The sequence below is a fragment of the Acinonyx jubatus genome, chromosome B3 (assembly GCF_027475565.1).
Source record: "Acinonyx jubatus isolate Ajub_Pintada_27869175 chromosome B3, VMU_Ajub_asm_v1.0, whole genome shotgun sequence".
Lineage (NCBI taxonomy): Eukaryota > Metazoa > Chordata > Mammalia > Carnivora > Felidae > Acinonyx > Acinonyx jubatus.
Window position 1 is genome coordinate 84,824,307 of NC_069386.1, and position 21,513 is coordinate 84,845,819.

The window sequence follows — 21,513 nt, forward strand, 5'->3', positions numbered from 1 at the left end:
AGCACAATATACTCTTCTTTCTTTAATCAATATTTTAAAAATTTCCCCGTCTCTTTTCAAAATTTTCAGATTAGTATTGATCAGATCAAGGTAGGTAGGTTTTATTAATTAGTTTCCTTGAAGCAACAGCATGTATTAGAAGAAATATGATAGGAAAGACATAAATACATAATCTTTAAGGCTTCAGGCATTTGGAAATTGGAGTATAGAATATTCTGGATTCTTTCCACAGATTAATTGTACAGAATTTATAATTGGAATGAATTCCTATTTACACACTTGCTTTTAAGAGTTTATAGTTAAAAAGTAACGATTTCAGTTTGGCAAATCTGATTGTTTTCTTTTAGAAATCTTCAGTGTCCAATATTATAGTCAACTAGTATAGAGATTAGGGCTAGGACAAGTCTGCATTTCCAGGTAAGAAGACCAAAGACAAAACAAAAATTTTCCTTAAAAAGACAATACTTGATCTCCTGAGAATGCAGTAGAGACTTCCTCTGCATTTTTAACAGGCTGTTTGCTCTCTAAGATGTTCTGTATTGGTCTTTTATTACCTTTTTTTTTTTTTTTAAAGTCTCTTCCCCTCCCCAGAGTCCTTTGAAATGAACACATTATAAAAAAGAAAAACAAATTTACTTTTCTCAGGCTTTTTTTTTTTTTTTTGGTCTCAGGTATGTAATACTTTTTCAAAAGTTACAAATGTTAACTCAAATACGGGCTGACGATACTACATATAACTAACAAGGCACTAGTATAGTAGTCATGGTTGATTAATGAAATGGGGAGTTCCTACCTTTTCCTTTTATGCTTTTGTTTTTTTTCCTGGAGAAACAAATGGTAAATTTGAATAAAACATACATCATTTGCATAGGAAGTTATGTAATGATACCATATAGAGTATAATGATTTCCTAAAACCTTGTATTTAAAGTAACCTGAATTACAATGAGAGATAAACAGAATATTTACCCATCCCTTATGAGCTGCTGCTGATATGTAAATTTATTCTTCTACTTTGCACAAATATACTTTTGAGCTACTGCTTAAACACTTTGAGGTCCTTAGTCAAACAGTTTTAATGATGCCTCCAATATTATGAAAGTGTGACATTTGATGAATGTCTCATATAGTTTTGATATCTGGGCACATGTCAACAAAAAAAATTGAACATTGGTTTGTCATGCAACACCTAGATAATTTATAATTTTACTGTTTATATCCATCTTGACATTTTTTATCTGCCAAAGGCAGGTTTCATTTGGAATCTTAATCTGAGATTTATTTGGTGGATCTGGAAATCATAGCTAGGGTTCCCACAGGAAATGGTCCATCTACCAACAGATTAAATGGCAGTCCTGCAGTTGTTAGGGGAGCTCTGCATTTAACACACATGCATACTCATTCAGTCAGCACTGTGGAGAAAAATTAAAGTAGTAACCCAGGTTTAGGAACAATGTAGCTAAAAAGTCCCATATTTGCTGAATGACAAAGGGTTATATAGCAGCATTTCATTTTATTATTCGTGCTTGAATTTCTTGTTTGCTCTGTTGAGTCTGCTGACGAATACTAATAAATGCCTGCAACAATCCAGACGAGAGATGCCTGGCAACAAAGCTATGCGGTGGACCTCCCTGATCTTCTCCAGTTCACAACCTGACCTTTTGAAAAATTGGCTGGGCTAAGCTGCAGAATTTGGGTGTAATGGTTATTGTTAACTCCAGCTTTAGGATTTATTAATTTGTGTGATCAAGACTTACCTATACTTCAAAGTTTCAAAAGACCAAACACAATCATCCATCCATTAGAACTAACATTGTGTTTCAGTGATTTCCACTTAGTGTCTGACTGGTGATTCTTCTGTTTTGTTTTTCAAATCTAAAAATGCTCCTAAATAAAATAAAAGGCACATATAAAGAAAATCTGGTTTTTTCTCTTTATATTTCTTATTGGAAAAGTTAGCGTCCATACGTGATTGATGAAATTGCTGAATTCACGGACAGTCGGTATGTGTTCATATTTAACAAACAAAAAATAATTATGAAACCTGTTTTACTTGCGATTGTGGAAATATAAGACTTACCTAGTTCATTCATATTTTAATTACTTTATATAAATTATTCTTATACCACAAATTGAGAAAGGCTGAAGAGGTTAGAAATGCATAGTAGGTAGCCAAAATAATTCATATCACTGAAGAAAAAAGGAATAAAGATCGCTCTTATGTTAATAAAATTTTAGGATACTTTTCACAATTATTTCAACCTAGATAATATTTGTAATGGTTTAAATAGGATGATACAAGTTTTACAGAGCTTTAATTTATGTGATATGTTCATAAGTTAATTAGGAAGCCTAAGCTTTAGGAGATTACACTATTGTACTGTGTTCATGGTCTTCATACAGTGAAGGATGTTAGAATTTAGAATCTGAAACATTATGATAGAAGTTAGTTCTTACACAGAAATCTCATCTCTTCCCCAGGAGAATGAATATTGATGTGCTCATGACTATGCAGACTTGATGAAACAAACACTTTAAAAAATTTGGTGTAGTACCACCACTTTAAATACCTTTTTCGTAATAAAATAAATAACAAAATTCCAGTAAAATAATTTTCATGGCTTGCCACTGGGTAATTTGAAATATGGTACACTAAGTCATTAGATTGTCTTAATCAAAGATGAAATAACCTCACCACTTCTTTTTGGTATGTTTATCTAGATACACAGCCATGTATAGGAATGTAAAAGATGTAGTTTCATTTAAATGTTGAACCTTCACGTGCAAATGAATAAATTATGTGATATTGACAGGTTTCATGATTTTCCAACTTTATAAACCTTTGTAAAATCTTATCTCAATATCTTACAGCTACATCCTGACTCTGCCCTCAGTGTTTTTGACTTCTCATTATATATAAAACACCTTATTAGAACTGCATAAGGCTTTATATCTTTGCTTTCCAACATGGTAGCCACTGGCTGTGTGTGGCTTTGAGCACTTGAAATGTGGGCAGTGTGTATGCATAGCAATGAAAATGAAAGTTATAGTTCTTTCTTTTTTCTTCTTACTGCTGTTAAAGCCAAAATATATTGAAACCTCCCTGAGAGAGTATCCAGTATCCAAGTGAAAAGTTTGTATTTTTTTAGCTGGAGATCCAAAAGTTACTTAATTTCTTGTGACTGCTAAATTAGAATATCTGAAGGATAAGTGCCTGTGATCTGCTAGCTGTGGTCTTGATTATATTTAATATTGTGCCAATATAGTGAGTGCTCAAATTGTGTTGCAGAAACAGGCAATTTTCTTACTATGAGACTGAATTTAAAGAAATATACTATTAAATTTTCTTTCTGTGGGATCTTTCGCTAGTGTCAGGGTTTCTAAATTTTGAAGTCATATTACTTGTGTAACTTGTTCGTTTGATAATCCTCTACGTGCTTTAAACCATTATGTGTTAACTGTAAGTTTTAACCTCATTAAGTATTTTGTTTTTATTGTATGTTTCTCATTGAATGAGGCATTGTATTTGTTTTTATGTCCATGTCTTTGTATATTGTAATAAATTTTTACTATATTTGATTTATTCTTTTTATATTTTAATTTAAAAATATTTTTGCTTTAAAAAAATCTTTTGTTTTTAGCAAAGCAGAGTTTTGCAGATAATAATAGCTAACATTTAGTGAGTATGTATTCTGTGCTGACACTTTTCCAAGAGGTTATATAACTTAAATAATTTAATCCTCATAACAACCTTTTGAGATAGGTACTGTTATTATGTACTTTTATTGATAGGGAAATTGATGAGAGAGGTTAAGTAATTTGCTAAAGGTCATACAGCCATGTGGTGGAGCCAGAATTCAAACCCTGCAGTTTGGCCCATGCACTGTGGTTTTGCTAGGAAATCTAAATTCACCAGTGTTCTGCTTGGAAGTTCTAAACTTTTATCTTCTATACACTTATAGTGGGTGAGACCACTATGAAATGGCGTAAGTTTCTGATGTCTTTTTCTTTTATATTTGGCAGGGGTTGTGGGGGTAGGCCAATGTATGCATCTGTGGAAAATTGACCCTCCCCCGCATAAAAAACAATTATTTAGTAAAGGAGATAAATAGTATTTGTACACACACGTAGATAACCTACATTTTAACTTACTTAAGAAATTGGTAGAAGTTATTTGGGGCCACTAACTGCTACTGTTGCTCTGATTATGTTGAAACTAATATTCACCTAGAAAAATCCTTACCATTGAAAAAAGACATCTTTGGTTTAAAATATGGGACTACTATTGTAATTACATCAAATTTGCAGTCTTATTTAATAGCAAAAAAGTGTCCTATCATTTTGATGTTCTTACATAGTGTGGTAATAGATAATATAAAAAAAGAAAGAAGCTATAAACATGAAGTTTTTGGGTTTTTTTATATTTATAAAATTAGATGCTATAGCATAAATAATAACCTTTCTCTTCCAAAAAAAAAAAAATTTAAAGAAGTGATGACCATTGTGTTAGCAAGCATCAGAAAGAACATTAATAAATTGCCTCCTTTATGGTTCATTTTAGATACAAATGCCCCTAAGTATCACCTGCATCTGAAGGTGCAGAGGATCCATTTATTTGAATGTACTTGCCTATGGTATTTCTATTGCCCTTTCTCTTTTCTGCCCCTGAGCTCTCAGGTAGTTGTGATGTTGCTATTCTGAGTAACCCCAGTAGGATCCTTAGAGACAATTCTAGCTCAGCCACTCCGAAGAAACAGCTCTGTAAACAGTATTGACCCCCCCAGGGGACCATCAAATCCGTTTACACAGATACCAGTTGTCACAAACTATTTACAAAGCCAGACAGAACAGAATTTCCCAGCCTTTAAGAATCCCTATTTGATTCTAGCCACCTCCTCACTTCTGTGTAGTAGTTGTGAAATAACAGTTATTTTTGGCCATGAGTCATGATTTCTTGGGTAGCCTCAATTTAACTGAGTGTATTCTACATTAACTAATGTATAATTGTCTGGACAATTGAACCCTAAGGGGATCCTAAGGCTTTCTTTCCTAGGGTAGGAAATGGTATAATACAATAAATTTTCTAGACTAAGGAATTGAGAATTTAATAGCAATGCTAGCATTAAGATAGTTGCCCATACTGGTACTTCCAGAAATAGAGACTTTGTTAGATCATGAAAATGATCCATTGGAAGCAGCATGAAAGTTACTAGAGAGACAGAGGGTCTTCAAAGCATATATTGCAGGTAGCCTAGGTACATGTATTAAGTATTAAAATCCCCCCCAAAATCTTTTCAAAATCCACCCATTTTGCCCAGATGAGTAAACTGTCTCTAGCAATAGCAATTTGAGAAATAACTAGTAGTTTTCCTCTGTAAAATTACTTTGAAATGGTCACAGGATAAGCTAATATGGTAGTGATAGCATAAGATAGTAATAGCAAAAACTGGGAAATATATTTGGTTTGAAGTGGTCAAATTCTTATGCCCAATAATACAGTTCTCACAGAAGAGCAAATAAATAACTAAAGGAATTGATAGTAGTTATAAAAATTCCCTGTTGTTTAACTCTTAGGAAAGAAAGTTAGACTTCAGAGTCTTATGAATTATGAAGAAGACATTGATAATTTATTGTCTAAGTCCATATGGAGAAAAATATTTAAATAGTAATAATTTTGTTAGTCATAATGATGGAATAGTTAATAATGACATTGATTAAACACTGAAGCAGATTACTAAAAAAGGTTATAGAGTTTCCATTTTAAACCATATGAGAGAGGAATTAATAGAATAGTTTTAGTTTTAAACTTTCATCTGTCTAGAGATATTTAGAAGTGAATAGGGTTTTTTTCTTTTAAATATATATCTTATCTTTCCAATTGACTGGTGTGCAAAACAGACCTGTAACTTGCCTTTTTGTTGCATTGTATTGACATATATTTATACTTCTGTATGCAATACTTTTTCAAGTGATGGGGCAACCCAGATAGCTTAGCTGAAGCTTTTAGTGGCTTCACCCCATTATCACTTCATAATGGTCTTTCTTGGGGTAGCTCGGTGGCTCAGTTGGTTAAGCATCTGACTTTAGCTCAGGTCATGATCTCATGGTTTGTGAGTTTGAGCCCCACATCGGGCTGTCTGTTGTCATTGCAGAGTCTGCTTCAGATCTACTCTCTCCCTCTCTCTCTGCCCTTCCCCCACTCGTGCTTTCTCAAAAAAAAAATAAATAAAAATATTTTTAAAAAGTAATGGTCTTTCTTTTGGGCTTGAGAGTGTAGGGAGAATAATTGAAGACTGAGTTAGAGTCACTAAGTGCTATCATCTTCTCTTGGTTGGAGATGGTACTAACTCAGAAATTGAACTTAAGTTGGGCCTTGAAAAAGGTAAATCAAACTTGACAAAATGCAATATGATAGAGCAGTATCTTAAATTTGACTTGAAAAGTCAAAGTACATAATGCCTGCAACTTACTCTCAAATGTTATGGAAAAAATTACATAGGTAGGTAGATACAGAGAGAATGAAGAGAACAATAAAGCAAGTGTGGTAAAATGTTAACATTTGGAGAATCTGGGTGCCTTGACTCAGTACATAGGAACTCTGTACGATTTTTGTAGCTTTTTTATTAGATTGAAATTATTTCAAAGTAAAAAGATAAAAAGAAATGACTTCTCTACAATCAATTCCTCTCAGCTCTCTCATTTGTCTCTGTTTTCTTCAGCATGTTGATGCAGTCAGTGAAGTCTTGGCTCTCATTTCTCCTTTCCATTGCTTGCCATTTTTCTGAATGATTTCAGTGTTTTAATAGATAACACTTTCAGTACCTTGATTCCTTGATTTCTTCCTCTACATGTACCTTCAGTCTATTTCATTTACCCATTCCCAGATGAACCACATCTTGGACTTTGTCTTACATATCACTCATTTTAGGAATTTTTACTCCCTGACTATAACATCTTGTCATTTCAAGAAAGATATACAAAAAATGTCTGTGTTTTTCCTAAAGCCATTCCTTCTCCTCTGTACCCATGCTTGTTCTTCCTGTTACTTTATTCTTAGAGTCTGTCAACTTTTTCATTACATCATCTAACTCAAACTGTTTGGTAGTTGATTGCTTTGCACATTCCTACTTGTCTTTTCTTGGAACATATGCCTTTGTGAAATCTTCCCAGAATCTTCTAGTTGAGCATCAGTATGTCTAGTATGTTTTATGTTTGGTCTCTATGACCCGAGTATAGCCATTTCTACGTTGTATTCAAATCGTCAGATCGGTTTGCCTCCTCACTATACTAGAGTCCTTCAGGGGAGAGTCTGTTTCCCGCTCCTTTGTTTTCCTAGTACTTTCATATAACATATCATATTGGAGGTTTCCAGTAATTAGTTAATAAATAGATTAATTAGAAGGGTCAAACTTCCTATACAGAAGTTGAATTCTGATTTAGGATAATGTAATATGGCAGAGTAGAAAAGCATTGAAAGAAGATTTAAACAACATTTGCTATAATGGAAAAAAAATAGGCAGACAAAAGGAAAATTTTATAAATCAGCCTTGTTTACTCCAAAGTAAAATTAAATTTTCACTGGCAGAATATGTATGGATAGTTTGATTTACAGAGCAGGCTCCAAATGCCTGGTAAACAGTTACAGTTAGGAGTTTAAAAGCTTCTAGTACAGAGCAAGATTAGAAACATCTTTAATTAATCAGAGCCAAATCACACAGTACAGGGTTCTTCAAAAATATTAAACATTTAGAATTAAATTCCAGAAGTACATTAGAACTTGCTGAGTTTATTTTAATTATACTATAAGAGATTATAATTACTATAATCCAGGAGGGATCTGCATAGAGTCCTTTTATTGGGAAGCTCTGAGTTTGGAGAAAATAGTACATTCCCTGGTGAAAAGGTGCTGATTTGCCAGGAATTCAGCAGAACACAAAACTTGACATTAAGTAACCTGAAGTAAGAAAAAGAGCTATAAATATAGTAAGCAGATAGAAAGTATACATACCAAGAATGAGGTAAAGTAAACACTAGGAGGTTAGAAATTAGAAACTGGGAGAAGAAAGATGCTAAACTAAACCCAGAAATACAGAAGTAAAAATATGGGACGAGTTGTACATAGTGGTAAGGTAATGGTAATGTAGATGATGGAAAACTGTAATTCTCTTTCATTTTAGTAAAAGTTGATCCTTGAACAATCTGGGTGTTAGGAGATCCAACCCCCTGCACTCAAATTCCTGTATAACTTTGACTCCCCCAAAACGTAACTACTTAATAGCCTACTGTTGACCAGAAGCTTTACCAGTACTATAGTCAATTAACACGTGTATTGTATGTTGTATGTATTAATACTGTATTCTTAACCATAAAATAAGCTAGAGAAAAGAAAATGTTATTAAGCAAATCATAAGAGAAAATACATTTACATTACTCTATTGTAGTTATAAAAGAAAAAAATTCACAGATAAGTGGACCTGCACAGTTCAAACCCATGTGTTCAAGCTGTACTTTTAAAATTACGTGTTAGTGTTAGAAAGCATGGTTTATAGATACAGTTGTATTTTTTAATGTCCATTTATAAAATTCCTTAATTCAGATTTTGAGGGTTCCATTCTACTAACACCAGCTTCTCCTAGAAAAGTAGCCTGATGAACATCTGAAGCAAACCATGTAAGTGTTTTGAAATGTCAAAAACCAACAGGATAATTTTCAGGTACCTAGAATTGTTAAAGTTTAAATAAAAACAGTATAATGTTTTACTGTTTAATGTTTCATAGATACCTTACAGCATATAATTATGATGACATAGTCTCCCTATTTGTTTCGTCAAACAAAGTGAAATTGAGAGTAATTTACTAAAAACAAGTGATTTCTGATTTAGCTTCAGCTACCAACGAGATAATGCCCAGGACTTAGGGTTTATGACTGGCTTAACCTAGTTTCAGCATATCCACAAGCAAAGAATTTCTCCTTAAGAAATGATTTGCTTATTTATAAGTACCCCTATTTTGTTATTTATTCTAAAACTACTCTCCTCTGCTTTTCTGCTTAAAAGGATTTTAAGTTTGGCAGGTTGGAAAAGGCATCATCAACAAGCAGGTGAGATTCACTTGCTTTTTAAAGTTCAAGAGTTATTGATACTGGAAATAATAAAGTATTTGTTACAATCAGTATTTGTGCCTGTTGGTCTGATTTACCAGTAAAAGAGTTTGTTTTATGTAGTTGCATGTGTGTCATTTTCTTCTAAAAATTTCACCATAGTATTAGATATACTATTCCTTTGAAATAGCTGTTATATACTAGTTACAGCTTAAGATAATTTTTATGAGATAGCCAGGCATTACAAAACAGATTTTCTTTTTTCTTTTTTTTTTTTTTTTTAAATTTTAACGTTTATTTATTTTTGAGACAGAGACAGAGCATGAACAGGGGAGGGGCAGAGAGAGAGGGAGACACAGAATCTGAAGCAGGCTCCAGGCTCTGAGCGGTCAGCACAGAGCCTGACGCGGGGCTTGAACTTACGGGCCGTGAGATCATGACCTGAGCCGAAGTCGGATGCTTAACCGACCGAGCCACCCAGGCGCCCCAGATTTTCTAATGTATAATATATATCTGATAAGATGGAAGTTAAAAATAATTTTTCTTATATTGTATTAATTTTAATATTATGATAATGATTACAAAAATAATAGCTAACGTTTACCAATGTGCCTAACTCTAGGCCAAGTACTTTGCATCAGTCAGCCCTTAAAGTAACTCAAGTAAAAGTGCTCTTATGTTCTCATTTTACAAACAAGAAACTTAGGCTTTGATGGGTTATGTAACCTGATGAAAGTTATGCACTAGGCAAAGCTGGAATTCTAGCCCAGGCAGTTGGATACCAGAGTTGCATGCACAGTATCACTTCTCTGTAGTCATTTGCGTATCACATCCTATTTTTTTGAAATCTAGAAAAGAAATCTAGAAAACAGTGCCCCTAAATCTGTGTTTCTCAGTTTTGGTTGGATGCTGAAGTCATTTGGACACTCTGACACATTTTGATTTAATTAATACAAGATGTGGTCTGGGCTAAGGATTTCTAGAAACTCCTCAGGTTATTTCAACCTGAAGTGAAGGTTGTAAACCACTGCCCTAAATGCCCCCACCAGATGTGGAAAAACCACTGTACGTTCCTGATTACAATAGGAGTAAGACTAGTAAGTACATGTTTAAAGCTATGAGAGCACCTATTTCTACAAAAATATTCATTTCAATGATTTAATATGTAGCTATGGTATTTCATGTATCATTTGTTTTTGTTTTGTTTTAAATACAGAGATAGCCCATAGTTACCTTGAACAAGAGACTACAGGGAGAAACAAAAGTACAGAGCCAGATGAGCAACCAACTGTGAATTCTAAGGAAAGCATGCATCAGAAATCCAGTGAATTGGTTAATGAAGCCACCTATGAGGACACAGAACTGCCAGGGCAGAGATCAAGGAATTTTCCTTATCCAGGTGATGAGACAGCTGACTGCACTATTGAAAAATCCAAGTGAGTGCTGGCAGCCTTAGATTTAGAAAGTAAGATTGAGAGAACTCTTTCTTCCTCCCTCCCTCCCTGCCCCATTCGTCTCTCCCTTTTTTCTTTTTGGCTTCAGCTACATTGGACATATCATTAACTTATTAGAATTTGGGCTGTCTACCAGAGTTTTCTACTGTTTTCATTATGTTGATAGAATGGATGTAGATTGTTAAGTGAAAAAGCATAAGGTGAGTTTAAATGAAGGCCATGAGATTTTATTCCTTCTTGTTGAATATTATTTTCTGTGACCTTTCATTTTGGATCTGGAAATAACTGTTAAGTTGACATAAATGGGAAATTATTCATCAGAGCCAAAAAATGGCAACTGTAGGACAAAATTAGCCCAAAGATGTGTTTTGGCTTTGATTAGCGTGATTTTTTGTTTAAAGGAGTTTGATTACTTTTAGAAGGGCCTTGTACTTTCCCATTTGCCTTCTTTATTATTTTCCATTCTACAGCTTTTACCATTCACCTTACCTACTTATCCCATGACGGGATTTGAATTTGTGACCCCTTTGACTTTTACCTCTATGGGATTAAAGTACTTCCATAATTAGTCATATATTTTGAAAATACTGCAGAATTACTGCGTAGGGGCATAGGGTTAGGGATGAATGAAGAGGTGGTAAACATTTTATAACCATGTGGGAAAAATAAATAGTAGAGACTGGTCTAAAGCCAGAGTATGAAATATCTTAATATAATTGCAACAGAAGGTATACATGGTAGGTAGAACTGCACTGACTGTCCCAGACCTCCCTGCTTAATTGCTTCTTAGAGACTCTAAAGTTTACCTATGCTTACAAGTTTAATATAATGCCTTCAAAAAATAGTCCATCTCTTTCCCTTCCTTTTTACTACCTGCTGGCAAGTCGATACTGTCCTCAAATAGCATACAAAATGTCAAAAAAATTATTTACCATTAAATGTTACAGGAATAGGTTTTCAGTTTTGTTTTGAGTTTAATAACAAACATATGATATTCTGTCAACCACACTGAAAAAAGTATGATTCTTTCCATTTTCAGAAAAGTGAGCAATGAATTTCTATAGAAATGACTAAATGCTTTCAGTTGATAGATTAACGACTCTGTGACGTTGATATATTCATTCTTTTCCATCCATGTATTTTCTTAACAATATATAACAAGAGAAATTTAAAACTAAGTAACTTTATATATTATTGTTAACATTAAATTGGTTTCCCTCATTTGAAGTGTAAAATTATAGATTCCGCATGGTAGAAATCATATATGTATATAGTTCAATAGTTTTTTTTCTTACAGCATTATGGAACATAGAGATCATGATTTGCATTGTGAGTGTACGATCCCTTGTCAAGTTACTTCAGACTTAGATAAAGAGAAGACAATAGCATTTCTTCTAAAAGAATTGGACATTCTCAGAGCAAGCAATAAAAAGGTACAATATAGAAAGTCTGATAATTGTACAGTGTGCTTTTAGCTGTTGACCTTATAAGTTTGCTTTGTTGCCCATCATAATTCAGTTTCATCATGTACTTTTAGCCTTTCATGGTAGCTTTATGTTGTTGCCATACCATACCATACCATCAGAGTATGATTGTATTGAGAGATTGGCTATCAAAAGCAATTTCTTTACTTTCCTGCCTTGCTGGCCTGTGATATCACTTCTTTTTTCATAAATCTGTAGTACCCTGAGTAGGTACCTTAAAAAAAAAAAAGATTCATTCAAGTTTTAACGGTAGTAAAAGTTTACTTCAGTATTACAGAAAGTGAGAAATACAATGAATGATTTCATGTTACTTAACTTTTTTTCTTAGCATCTGTGCCCTGTATTTCACCTCAATAATATATGTGATTAAATTTTGGCAATACCGTCACATTCCTTGTGTTATATACTGCTACATTTTGTCCAGTCCAGTTTGTCATGTCATGTGTCTTATCCTTACTGACTCTTTCTAGTTACATTTCTTTGCACATTTAATAATAATGTTATTAAATAATGTTTGTTTTCTATACCTTCTGTTTTTTTAAGCTCTGCATACCTCTACATACTTTTCTGATTTTCATATTCTAGTTTTTGACCTAATCAAACTGAGGCATGCTGTTAGTAATGTTGATCATGTCTGATGGAAAACAACACAAATGACAAACAATTGAGGGGTTCTGTATGAAAGTAGGAGATATGTTCAGTATTTTCATTTAGTAATTATTTATTACATGCCAGTTATTAAATCAGGTGCCAGTGCCGATTTAAATGGAATATGATGGGATAGCATTCTCAAAGGAGATTTGTTTCACATATTAAGATTATTATCTTAATTAATTTTGTTTCAAAGTATTATAATTACTAAGAGAAGCTGTAAAGCTGTTGTTTTTTTATTAGGGTAGTGCCTTCCAAGTCTTTTGCTTTAAGACAAAAGAACAGATCAGATTGCTTTTTGCAGTATTTTTAATAATTGTGTCATTCCCTCTTTAATTTCATTTGCCTATAAATACACAAGTGTGTATCAAAATGTTTCTATAATTTCTCTATCATTATAGGTTATTAATTATTACTTTAAAAATAGCTTAAAATGTTAAACATTGTGGGATTTCTTCCCCCTCCCCCCCCCCACCCCGCTTGGACTTATGTATTTAGGCAGTTAAATGTAATAAGTAAGGGTTTGGAAAAAATAGCTTTTACTTTGGGATTAATTATATTTCTGTAAGAAATTTGTCGAATAAGAAACTATGTTTCTTTCAATGTGTTTTAGCTTCAAGAAAAACTGACTAAAGAAGATAAGGAACATAGAAAACTAAAGCTTAGGCTGGAACTCCAGGAGAAAGCAACAGAAGCTCATATTGCTGAGAAGACAGCAGGTATAGTAGACGAGTATTAAGAGAGTTATTATATGATGTGGCTCAGTGAATACTAGCATACTAGCTTATTTGTCAAAGGAGGGGAGGCTCTTTTTTTTTTTTTTGGCTGCATAGAAAATAGGTGGCTTTAACATCCTGGTACTGGTATTAGTGAGAGCTTTACCTGTATTCATACTGATTTGGGCATTAAATGCATTGTTAACACCATGTCAATCCAATCACAAAAAGGTTGTTTGTTTTGTTGGAAGGGCCTGAACAAACAAGGGGAAATAATGATTACCAGTGCCTCTACCTTTCAACCAGCAGTTCAAATACCACTTATTGTTTTAGCTCCTTGAGAGGAAATACTTCTCTTTTGTGTGAGGATAGTCATATATTCATTGCCAATGGAAACCTACATTTGATTCAAAAATCTGTTTTGTGCAATTAATAAATTTTTATCTGATCATGTGGATGATGATGGAGATAATGTTTTCACTGAGAAGATTAAAATGAAAGGTTGCCAGAGTTTAAGATTATAAATGACTGCCTTAAATATGTTTTGGAGTCTATCTTTACTCACAGGTCTTTGTAAGAAAAAAATTTTTAAATATATTTGTGATATGTTACAGATAAGTTCAGATGATTCTCAATAGTGTGTGACTCTTTTGCTCACACTGTTTTATGTTAAGGAGAGAAATTTCATAGTATAATAGAAATTAACCTGCAGAGGCATTTTAGACATTACTTATTTAACATTTTTATATCAATTAGAATGATTTTAAGAAATTATTTTGTGATTAGTTTGAGGCTGTGTTAACCTGGTTGCATATATGAGAGAATTCTGGTTTTTTAGGTCAGAGACATTCACAGGTATAGCCTGTCTTTAAAATGTTATTATACAAAATAGAACTGAACATCACTATGAATATATAACCAAAATTACCATAAATAAATACTCCAACTAAAATAATAGATGGTTGTTTTTCTGTACTGTTAAACTACCATGAATGTTTTTTCTTTTTTAATAGAGAATGTGGGACTAATATATTTTAAGGAAAAATAACCATATGTTAATAATGAATAATTCAAATAAAAACTTAGAACAATTTGGAAGTTTGTTGGCTTTTTATAATCATATATATGCTAATTACTAGGAAGATATTATAAGTACATTTGTTTAAAGGTGTTGTATAGCTTTGCATGTGTCTTGCAGGAGTAATTTGATAAGATTTAGGGCATTTTGATTTACTGAAAAGCATAAATTAATATGTTTGCATTGATCACTTATATCTTGGAGGTGAAATCTCATTAAGCAATATTATCTACTCTTAAAACTTTTGTATGATATAGCTAATCATATACTTCAAATATTTACTTATTTGTATTTACTTAAGGCTTCCCTTTGACTAAATAGTACGAATCATGCATGCATACAATGGAAAGAATTTGATTGCTTTATGATTCTTGTTAATCAAATATTTCTCATTAATTATACAATATTATTTTAGTAAATGTTAAATATTTGAGATGTTTAGTATTTTTACAGCCTCCTAAATTGATGAAAATAGCAGTGCAATCTAGTTAAGAGATACATCCAACCACTTAGTTATAAAAATGACACAAAATGTAAATCCTCTGAAATTTTTTTAAAGTATAAATTTTCAGTGTGTATCTTTTTAATGTTTCAGTTCTATCTTATTAAAAAAGATTAAAGATATTTTACTTATGACATTAGAGAGAGTCATCATTGTGATATGTCAAAATTTAAAAAAAACACTGAATTGCTTAAGAAATCCATTGGCTTGAAACTGTAAGAAATTCATTAACTCTTGATAGACTTATTATTTTTTTCATATTTTCTCATACGTATGGTCTTTAGTAGCTTATTTTCTACCCAACTGGTATCAGGTGCAGTCAAAAAGCAAAACACAACAACAAAAACTGTGTCAGTACCTTAATAGATAAAGAGGAACATTATAGGAATATGATTACATGTGATAAATGTGTTCTTTAGTGTCATGTGAAAGGACAGATAACCCACATAACAACAGCAAAAAAAGTCCACACCAGTATTGATGTTTGTTTCTGTCATGGTTCATTTTTATATTCAAAATAAAAAGTGTATTTGGTAAAGTACATTATAACTATGACACATTTATGTATTATAATGTACTTAAGCAAAGTATAATTGTTTAAAAAAAATTAAGATATTCCACATTAAAAGAAATACATGCAAAAACATCTCAAGTAAACATTGAAAATTGCAAATAAGATATAAAAATATATGTTTATAGATTTTTCAAATGTCAGTTAAAATATGAAGTACTCTAAGGAAATAGCCATTTCCTTATAGTGCATGACGTAAAGATTTATATTAAGGATATCCATACTAGTGTTAGTTATAATAGCCAGAGAACTAACATCAATCAGACAATAAGAGAATGGTTAAATAAGGTATGTGTATGCTGTGAGACATTATATGATAACTGAAAACCGTTGCTAAATATTTGGTGATATGAGAAAATCTTCATGATTTAATGTTAAGTGAAAAGTAGGGGGAAAACTGCATTTATAATATAATTTTGTTAAATCTATGTGTACACGTACATTATATGAAACGAGGCAAATTTATTTGTATTATTAATGGATATATTAATGTTTCAATTAATGGTTTTCTGCCTTTTCAAGTTTTATACAATGATCGTGAATTAGATTTAGTATTTGTACTCGTATGATTAGATATTAGTATTACTGATCACTAAGGAAGTGATTTTTTTTAATAGTTACTTTCTGATCTTCAAATAATTCCTGTGATATGTTTGATACATAACGACCACGTGAACCAGTTTCATGAAATTTATATGACGGCTGTGATCAAATTTGCCATCTTACCTAAGCCATTTTTGTTTCAGATTTTCTCCTTATTTATTTGCGTGTCTTTGTGTGTTGTATAACTTACATATGTGTTAGTCTATTTTGTCTTCCCACCTGATTAAATATAAGAATGAGAGTCTGGTACAGTCAAAAAACCACATGAAACAAAGGTGCCCAGTTCTTTGTGAGGCACATTGAAATAATGGGAAGACCAAAAGCCGTAGAATCAGACTGACCCAGGTGCAAATCACAGCTTTGATACTTATTAACACCAACTGTGCGCCTTTGGCCAAGTTACTTATGAGCTTCTCCAGGTTTACTTTCTGCCGTGTAAAATGTGAATATTAACTAACTTACCAGATTATTTTAGGGATTATAGATAATGTACAAAAGCACCTAATATATAACTGGTACTCAGTAAGTTGTAGCTAATAGTAATATTTATTATTTTATCTCTATACAATTCTTAAATCTTTGATAATATCATAAGTCATAAAGAGACTTTTGTTCTGTTTAGGTTTTAATTAAAAATACATCTTACTTAAATGTGAATCCAAAATAAAAGAATTGGGATGCAAAAGATATGGGCTTTAATCTAATGTGTACCAATAATAAACCTTTATGTAGACTGTTAAAATAATATCAAGCTTATTTCCTTTACTTCCCTGTTGGTTTTTATATACTACAAATACTGTCATTCAAACTGACATGATTTCATGCAATTTTGAAACCCCGTTGTGTCCTCTATTGTGATAAAATCTCAAATGGTTGACTCTCTTGTCTTCCCCTTCTTTTTTGACATCACCACCAATACTGTTTTTATTTGGCACTTTATAGGAGCTAAGCTAACTCTTTTAAAATTTAACCAAGAAGTATTTATTGAAGGGCCATTGTGTGCTAGGATTGTTTTAGGCACTGAATATACACCAGCGAAGAAGACAGATTTGGGATTTCAAACATTTCTTTTTGACTGTATTCACTTTTCACTCATAATACACTATAGTAGGGGTTAAATGTTCAGAGTTTGGAATCAGACCTTTGTTCTAATCTTTTTGCCACTTATCATGTATAAGTGACAGACTCACTAAGCTTTGATTAAAACTTATTTTATAGGTTGCTGTGACATTTAAGTGAGATAATGTGTATGAAGTGCTTAACCCATAAAAAGCACTCAGTAGATAAGATGAGGATGTTATCATCTTGTTTTCTCAAGATTCCTTGATTTAATAGAGGGTATATTCAAAGTGTACTTGTAATATAAGTAAACTATCCCATAAGTATTTGTATATGCTTTTGTTTCACAAGGGATTGATACTCATTTCTTTTTTAAAAATAATTTATGAGGGTTTTTATTAGTTCATTTATCCCACAGTTTTCAATTTTCCTTTGATTTTAAGATTTAACTGTATTTAGGTAGCTTGGAAATAAGAAAATATTTTTTAAATCTTTTCATTAAAGAAAATAAAGGAAAAATACATAGTAAGTAGGTTTTAATTTTGCAAAAGCTGAAATGACTAGCTCATTCCATATGTGTTACCACTGCAAAAAATTTATCTCATAGGAGCTATTTAAGACTTCTTACTGTGTTTTAACTCATTAAGTTGTACATGTGGATAAGATTATTTGAACATTATTGACATATATGACCTTTAAATAGTAGGGGATATTTTAGAGAAGCGTAGCAGAAACATTGAGTCTCTATTTTTTAGTTAAGTATTTCTTCTCAACTAAATAAAATGATGAAACCACAAACACTTCAAAATTTGTTTTACCTAAATTGAGTTTGACAGTGAGATGTAATATTATATGGCCTGTTGCAAACATTAATATACTCTTAGGTCCATGATGTAGTTACATTAAAAAAATAACTTGTTCAATTAAACCTGTTTTCCCAAATAGGCTCAGTGGGCATTATGTAGAGTGTAATATCTCTTCATTTTTATTCCTGTATTATGCTTGCAATATACAGATAATGTTCAAATTTTACACATAAAAATATTTCATTTTCTACATTGTTTTGTTTAAAATACATTTCTTTAAAAGCCTTATTTTTTTAATTTCTTAAACGCTCACTTGAGAGTCTCTGCTTTATGTGTTAGTTATTTTTCTTTCTTGCATGTCATCCATTAAAGATTAGCTGTGGAAGGTTGGAGCATGGAGAGATTATGAATGACAGAACAACTCCTGTAGAATAATAATCAGTTTTTGGTATTTAATGCTGTTTGACTTTTGCAGACACATTTCTTATTAACCTTTGGTACAAAGAGAAATCCAGGTTCCTGATATCTCATGGAGAAGATGAATTTGAGATCCTCTTCCAATTAAACTGAAATAAGGCCAATATTGGGTTTTAGCCAAAAGAACTCCTTAGTTCCTAAGTCTTGTGTTTATAAATCTATCCATCCATCCATCCCTCCATCCATCCATCCATCTATCTTAGTTACATTTTACATATAATTCATTACTTAGCTTGCTGTACTGAATCTGCAAGCATTTAATCTGCTTTTTTGCTTTACACATAGATTCTTTTCTCTGCACCCAAATTTAGACTGATATTTTGTAAATAAAAAAGATACATATATTGTCAAGCTCTTATTACACGGAATTTTCATTTGTTTTTGGTAGGAAGGAGAGGACTTTAATTGTGATTGCCTAAAGTTCAGAACATAGAATCCCTGAAACTTACAACTTAAGTCTTCTATTCAGGTTAACATGTAAATGTTCAAAGTATAGATCTGTAACTACCATTACAGCAAATACATTAAGACACCACAACTAATAAACATGAAAAAATACAAATTGTTGTATAATAGAAAATATTTACATTGTTCTCTTCAAAAAAGTGTTTAATACTGTATACCATATCTCAGATGATATTGACCATCTAATGATTAAGAACAAGAGTGAGTTCTATATATCAGAAGAATAGAAAATAATATATTTACTTTTAAAAAGTAATACATGTTAGAATACTATTCTGTATAGACAGTGGTCATTACTAAAATGTGATAGCCTTTAATCTAACACTGAAATGCATTCACTGTATTACAATACAACATTATATATTTATATCTATATGATCTTTTAATTTGAAAGGAAAAAGGATTTCAAGTTTCAGATAAAAACAAAAAGGCCCATCTCTGTGAAATATAGCAGTTAGAAATATCGATAGGTAGAATATTGATTATATTATTATCTTTGGCTGCAGAATCCTGTGAGTGTGAATCAGGATTAATTATGAGTGCCAAGTAAAATAATGTTTGAGGGTGGAGTATGGCCAATTTTGTAAGCTCTCTCCCTAGGAAAGTTGCAGTTTTTCTGGAAAAAAACAAACAAACCAACAAAATAAATATTGAGTAAACAGAGAAACTGTTATGCATAATAACAATCAACAATTGAAATATTTAATTAAGTGTGCTACACTATGAAATTTAGCATGGTGTCAAGTATTTGAGGACATGTCATAATTAGTTATTTAAAACAAAAATAACAGGGACACCTGGGGGGCTCAGTTGGCTAAGCATCCAACTTTGCTCAGGTCATGAATTTATGGTTCATGAGTTCGAGCCCTGCATCAGACTCTGTGCTCACAGCTCAGAGCCTGGAGCCTGCTTCAGATTCTGTGTCTCCATCTCTCCTTGTCCCTCCCCCACTCACATTGTCTCTGTCTCTGTGTCTCTGTGTCTCTCAAAAATAAATAAAATTTTTAAAAAATAAAACAAAAATAAAAAATGTTCAGAAAATGATTCTTAAGACTTTTTCCATATGTTTAATTAATTTTGAAGAGCAAATGATCTTGGAAAAACTTTAGATAGCAGTTATATTTTATAGAATTTTCATATTGGCATTTATTAAAATTTAAAGTAGACATTCTATGCAGAAAGTAAGTTAAGTTCCTCTTAAAATTGTACTTTAAAAGTGCATAAAATAATTGATACTGGTTTTAATACTTCTGGGGTAAGCTTATCTCTTTCACATTAACAATTTTAGTTCTGTATTCAATGTTTTAATGTAAATAGCATATTCTTAGAAAGTGTTCTTATATACTCTGAGTTTTCTGTACTAAATACATGTATATAATAATTCAGAGTTTTCAAAAAAAATCCTTATTTTATAGTTTTGCTACTAAAACTCGCTATTTGTGTGATTTTTAAAATTAATCTTTAGCAGTTGCTATACTGTTGATAAGTATAAATGTATTAGCAACTTTACAGAAGAAAATTTTAAAACATTAAGAGCTTAAGAAGCTGATTTTTAATGTAGTAACCATACTTCTAGGAATTTTGCTCAGTAATTAGCTATGTATATACATAGAGATTTATGTACAAAGATGTTCATTACAGCACTATTTATATGGTGAATAGTTGGGAACACTGTAAAATCTAATACTAGGAGCATCTTAGTTCTGTCAAATACGTCATCTCCAAATGATAAAATCCCATGTACTATTTCATATTTTTAAAGAATACTTAAGAATAGAGGAACATATTCTGTTTGAGTATACACACAAAAAGTTATAAGACTATGGAAAATATTTGTCTGTATTTTTACAATGAACCTGTATTTTAATTATATTTATGAAATAATCATATAAAATGTTGACCATTCATATATAGTTCTGGAAAAACTTAATAGTCTGACCTGTAAAAGGAAGACTAGATGATCAAACTACTTGGAGTAGGTTGGTTAATTTTCTATTGGTATAGGGGTTTACCATCTACATTTAAATTTCCAACAACCAATTTATACAAAGAGAGAGAAATCACAATTTTTAAGGAGATTAAAAGACATAGTAATGTTTTTGGTTCTACAATGTGGTGGCTTCATAAAACACTATCATATTCATAAGGAATCCACTTAACAAGTAAAGCAATAACAGTAGATATGCAGACAATCTGAAATTCTTTTAAATATAATAAAGACCTGTCTTTTATAAAACTGTTATCTATATTTATTGCTTAGAATTTTGGAACATGAATTGCAATCATTGCTTATTTTACATGTTTCAAGCCCTGATGATTTCTTTTTCCCTCTCTTTAGTTCAGCCTTTTCTATTTATATAACTACCTTGAGGATATTAACAAATGGATTCTTTTTCTTGGTAAATGTCTATTCTCCAAATTATGTTATTTAGAGAATCATGATCCAGTGTTTAAACTAGCATGTTTTCCAACATACTGTCTCACTTCTATTGTGTTTTAAAAGTAGTATGAGATGTGTAGAATATGGGTTTGTCAATAGACTTGGGTTC

General features: G+C 31.8%; 1 protein-coding gene across 7 annotated transcripts in view; it reads left to right on the forward strand.

The window, feature by feature from the left end:
* MIPOL1 (mirror-image polydactyly 1) overlaps nucleotides 1-21,513 on the forward strand; it is a 301,649-nt gene that overhangs the window by 57,026 nt on the left and 223,110 nt on the right. For 5 of the 7 annotated variants that reach the window (XM_027065610.2, XM_015061575.3, XM_015061576.3 and 2 more), the window contains exons 4-6: nucleotides 10,315-10,534; nucleotides 11,850-11,985; nucleotides 13,301-13,406. In XM_027065610.2, the coding sequence (XP_026921411.2) occupies nucleotides 10,315-10,534; nucleotides 11,850-11,985; nucleotides 13,301-13,406 (462 nt within the window). Of the gene's footprint in view, nucleotides 1-10,314; nucleotides 10,535-10,640; nucleotides 10,753-11,849; nucleotides 11,986-13,300; nucleotides 13,407-21,513 lie in introns of those variants that run through there. The other 2 variants (XM_053224388.1, XM_053224389.1) reach the window with 2 other exon arrangements.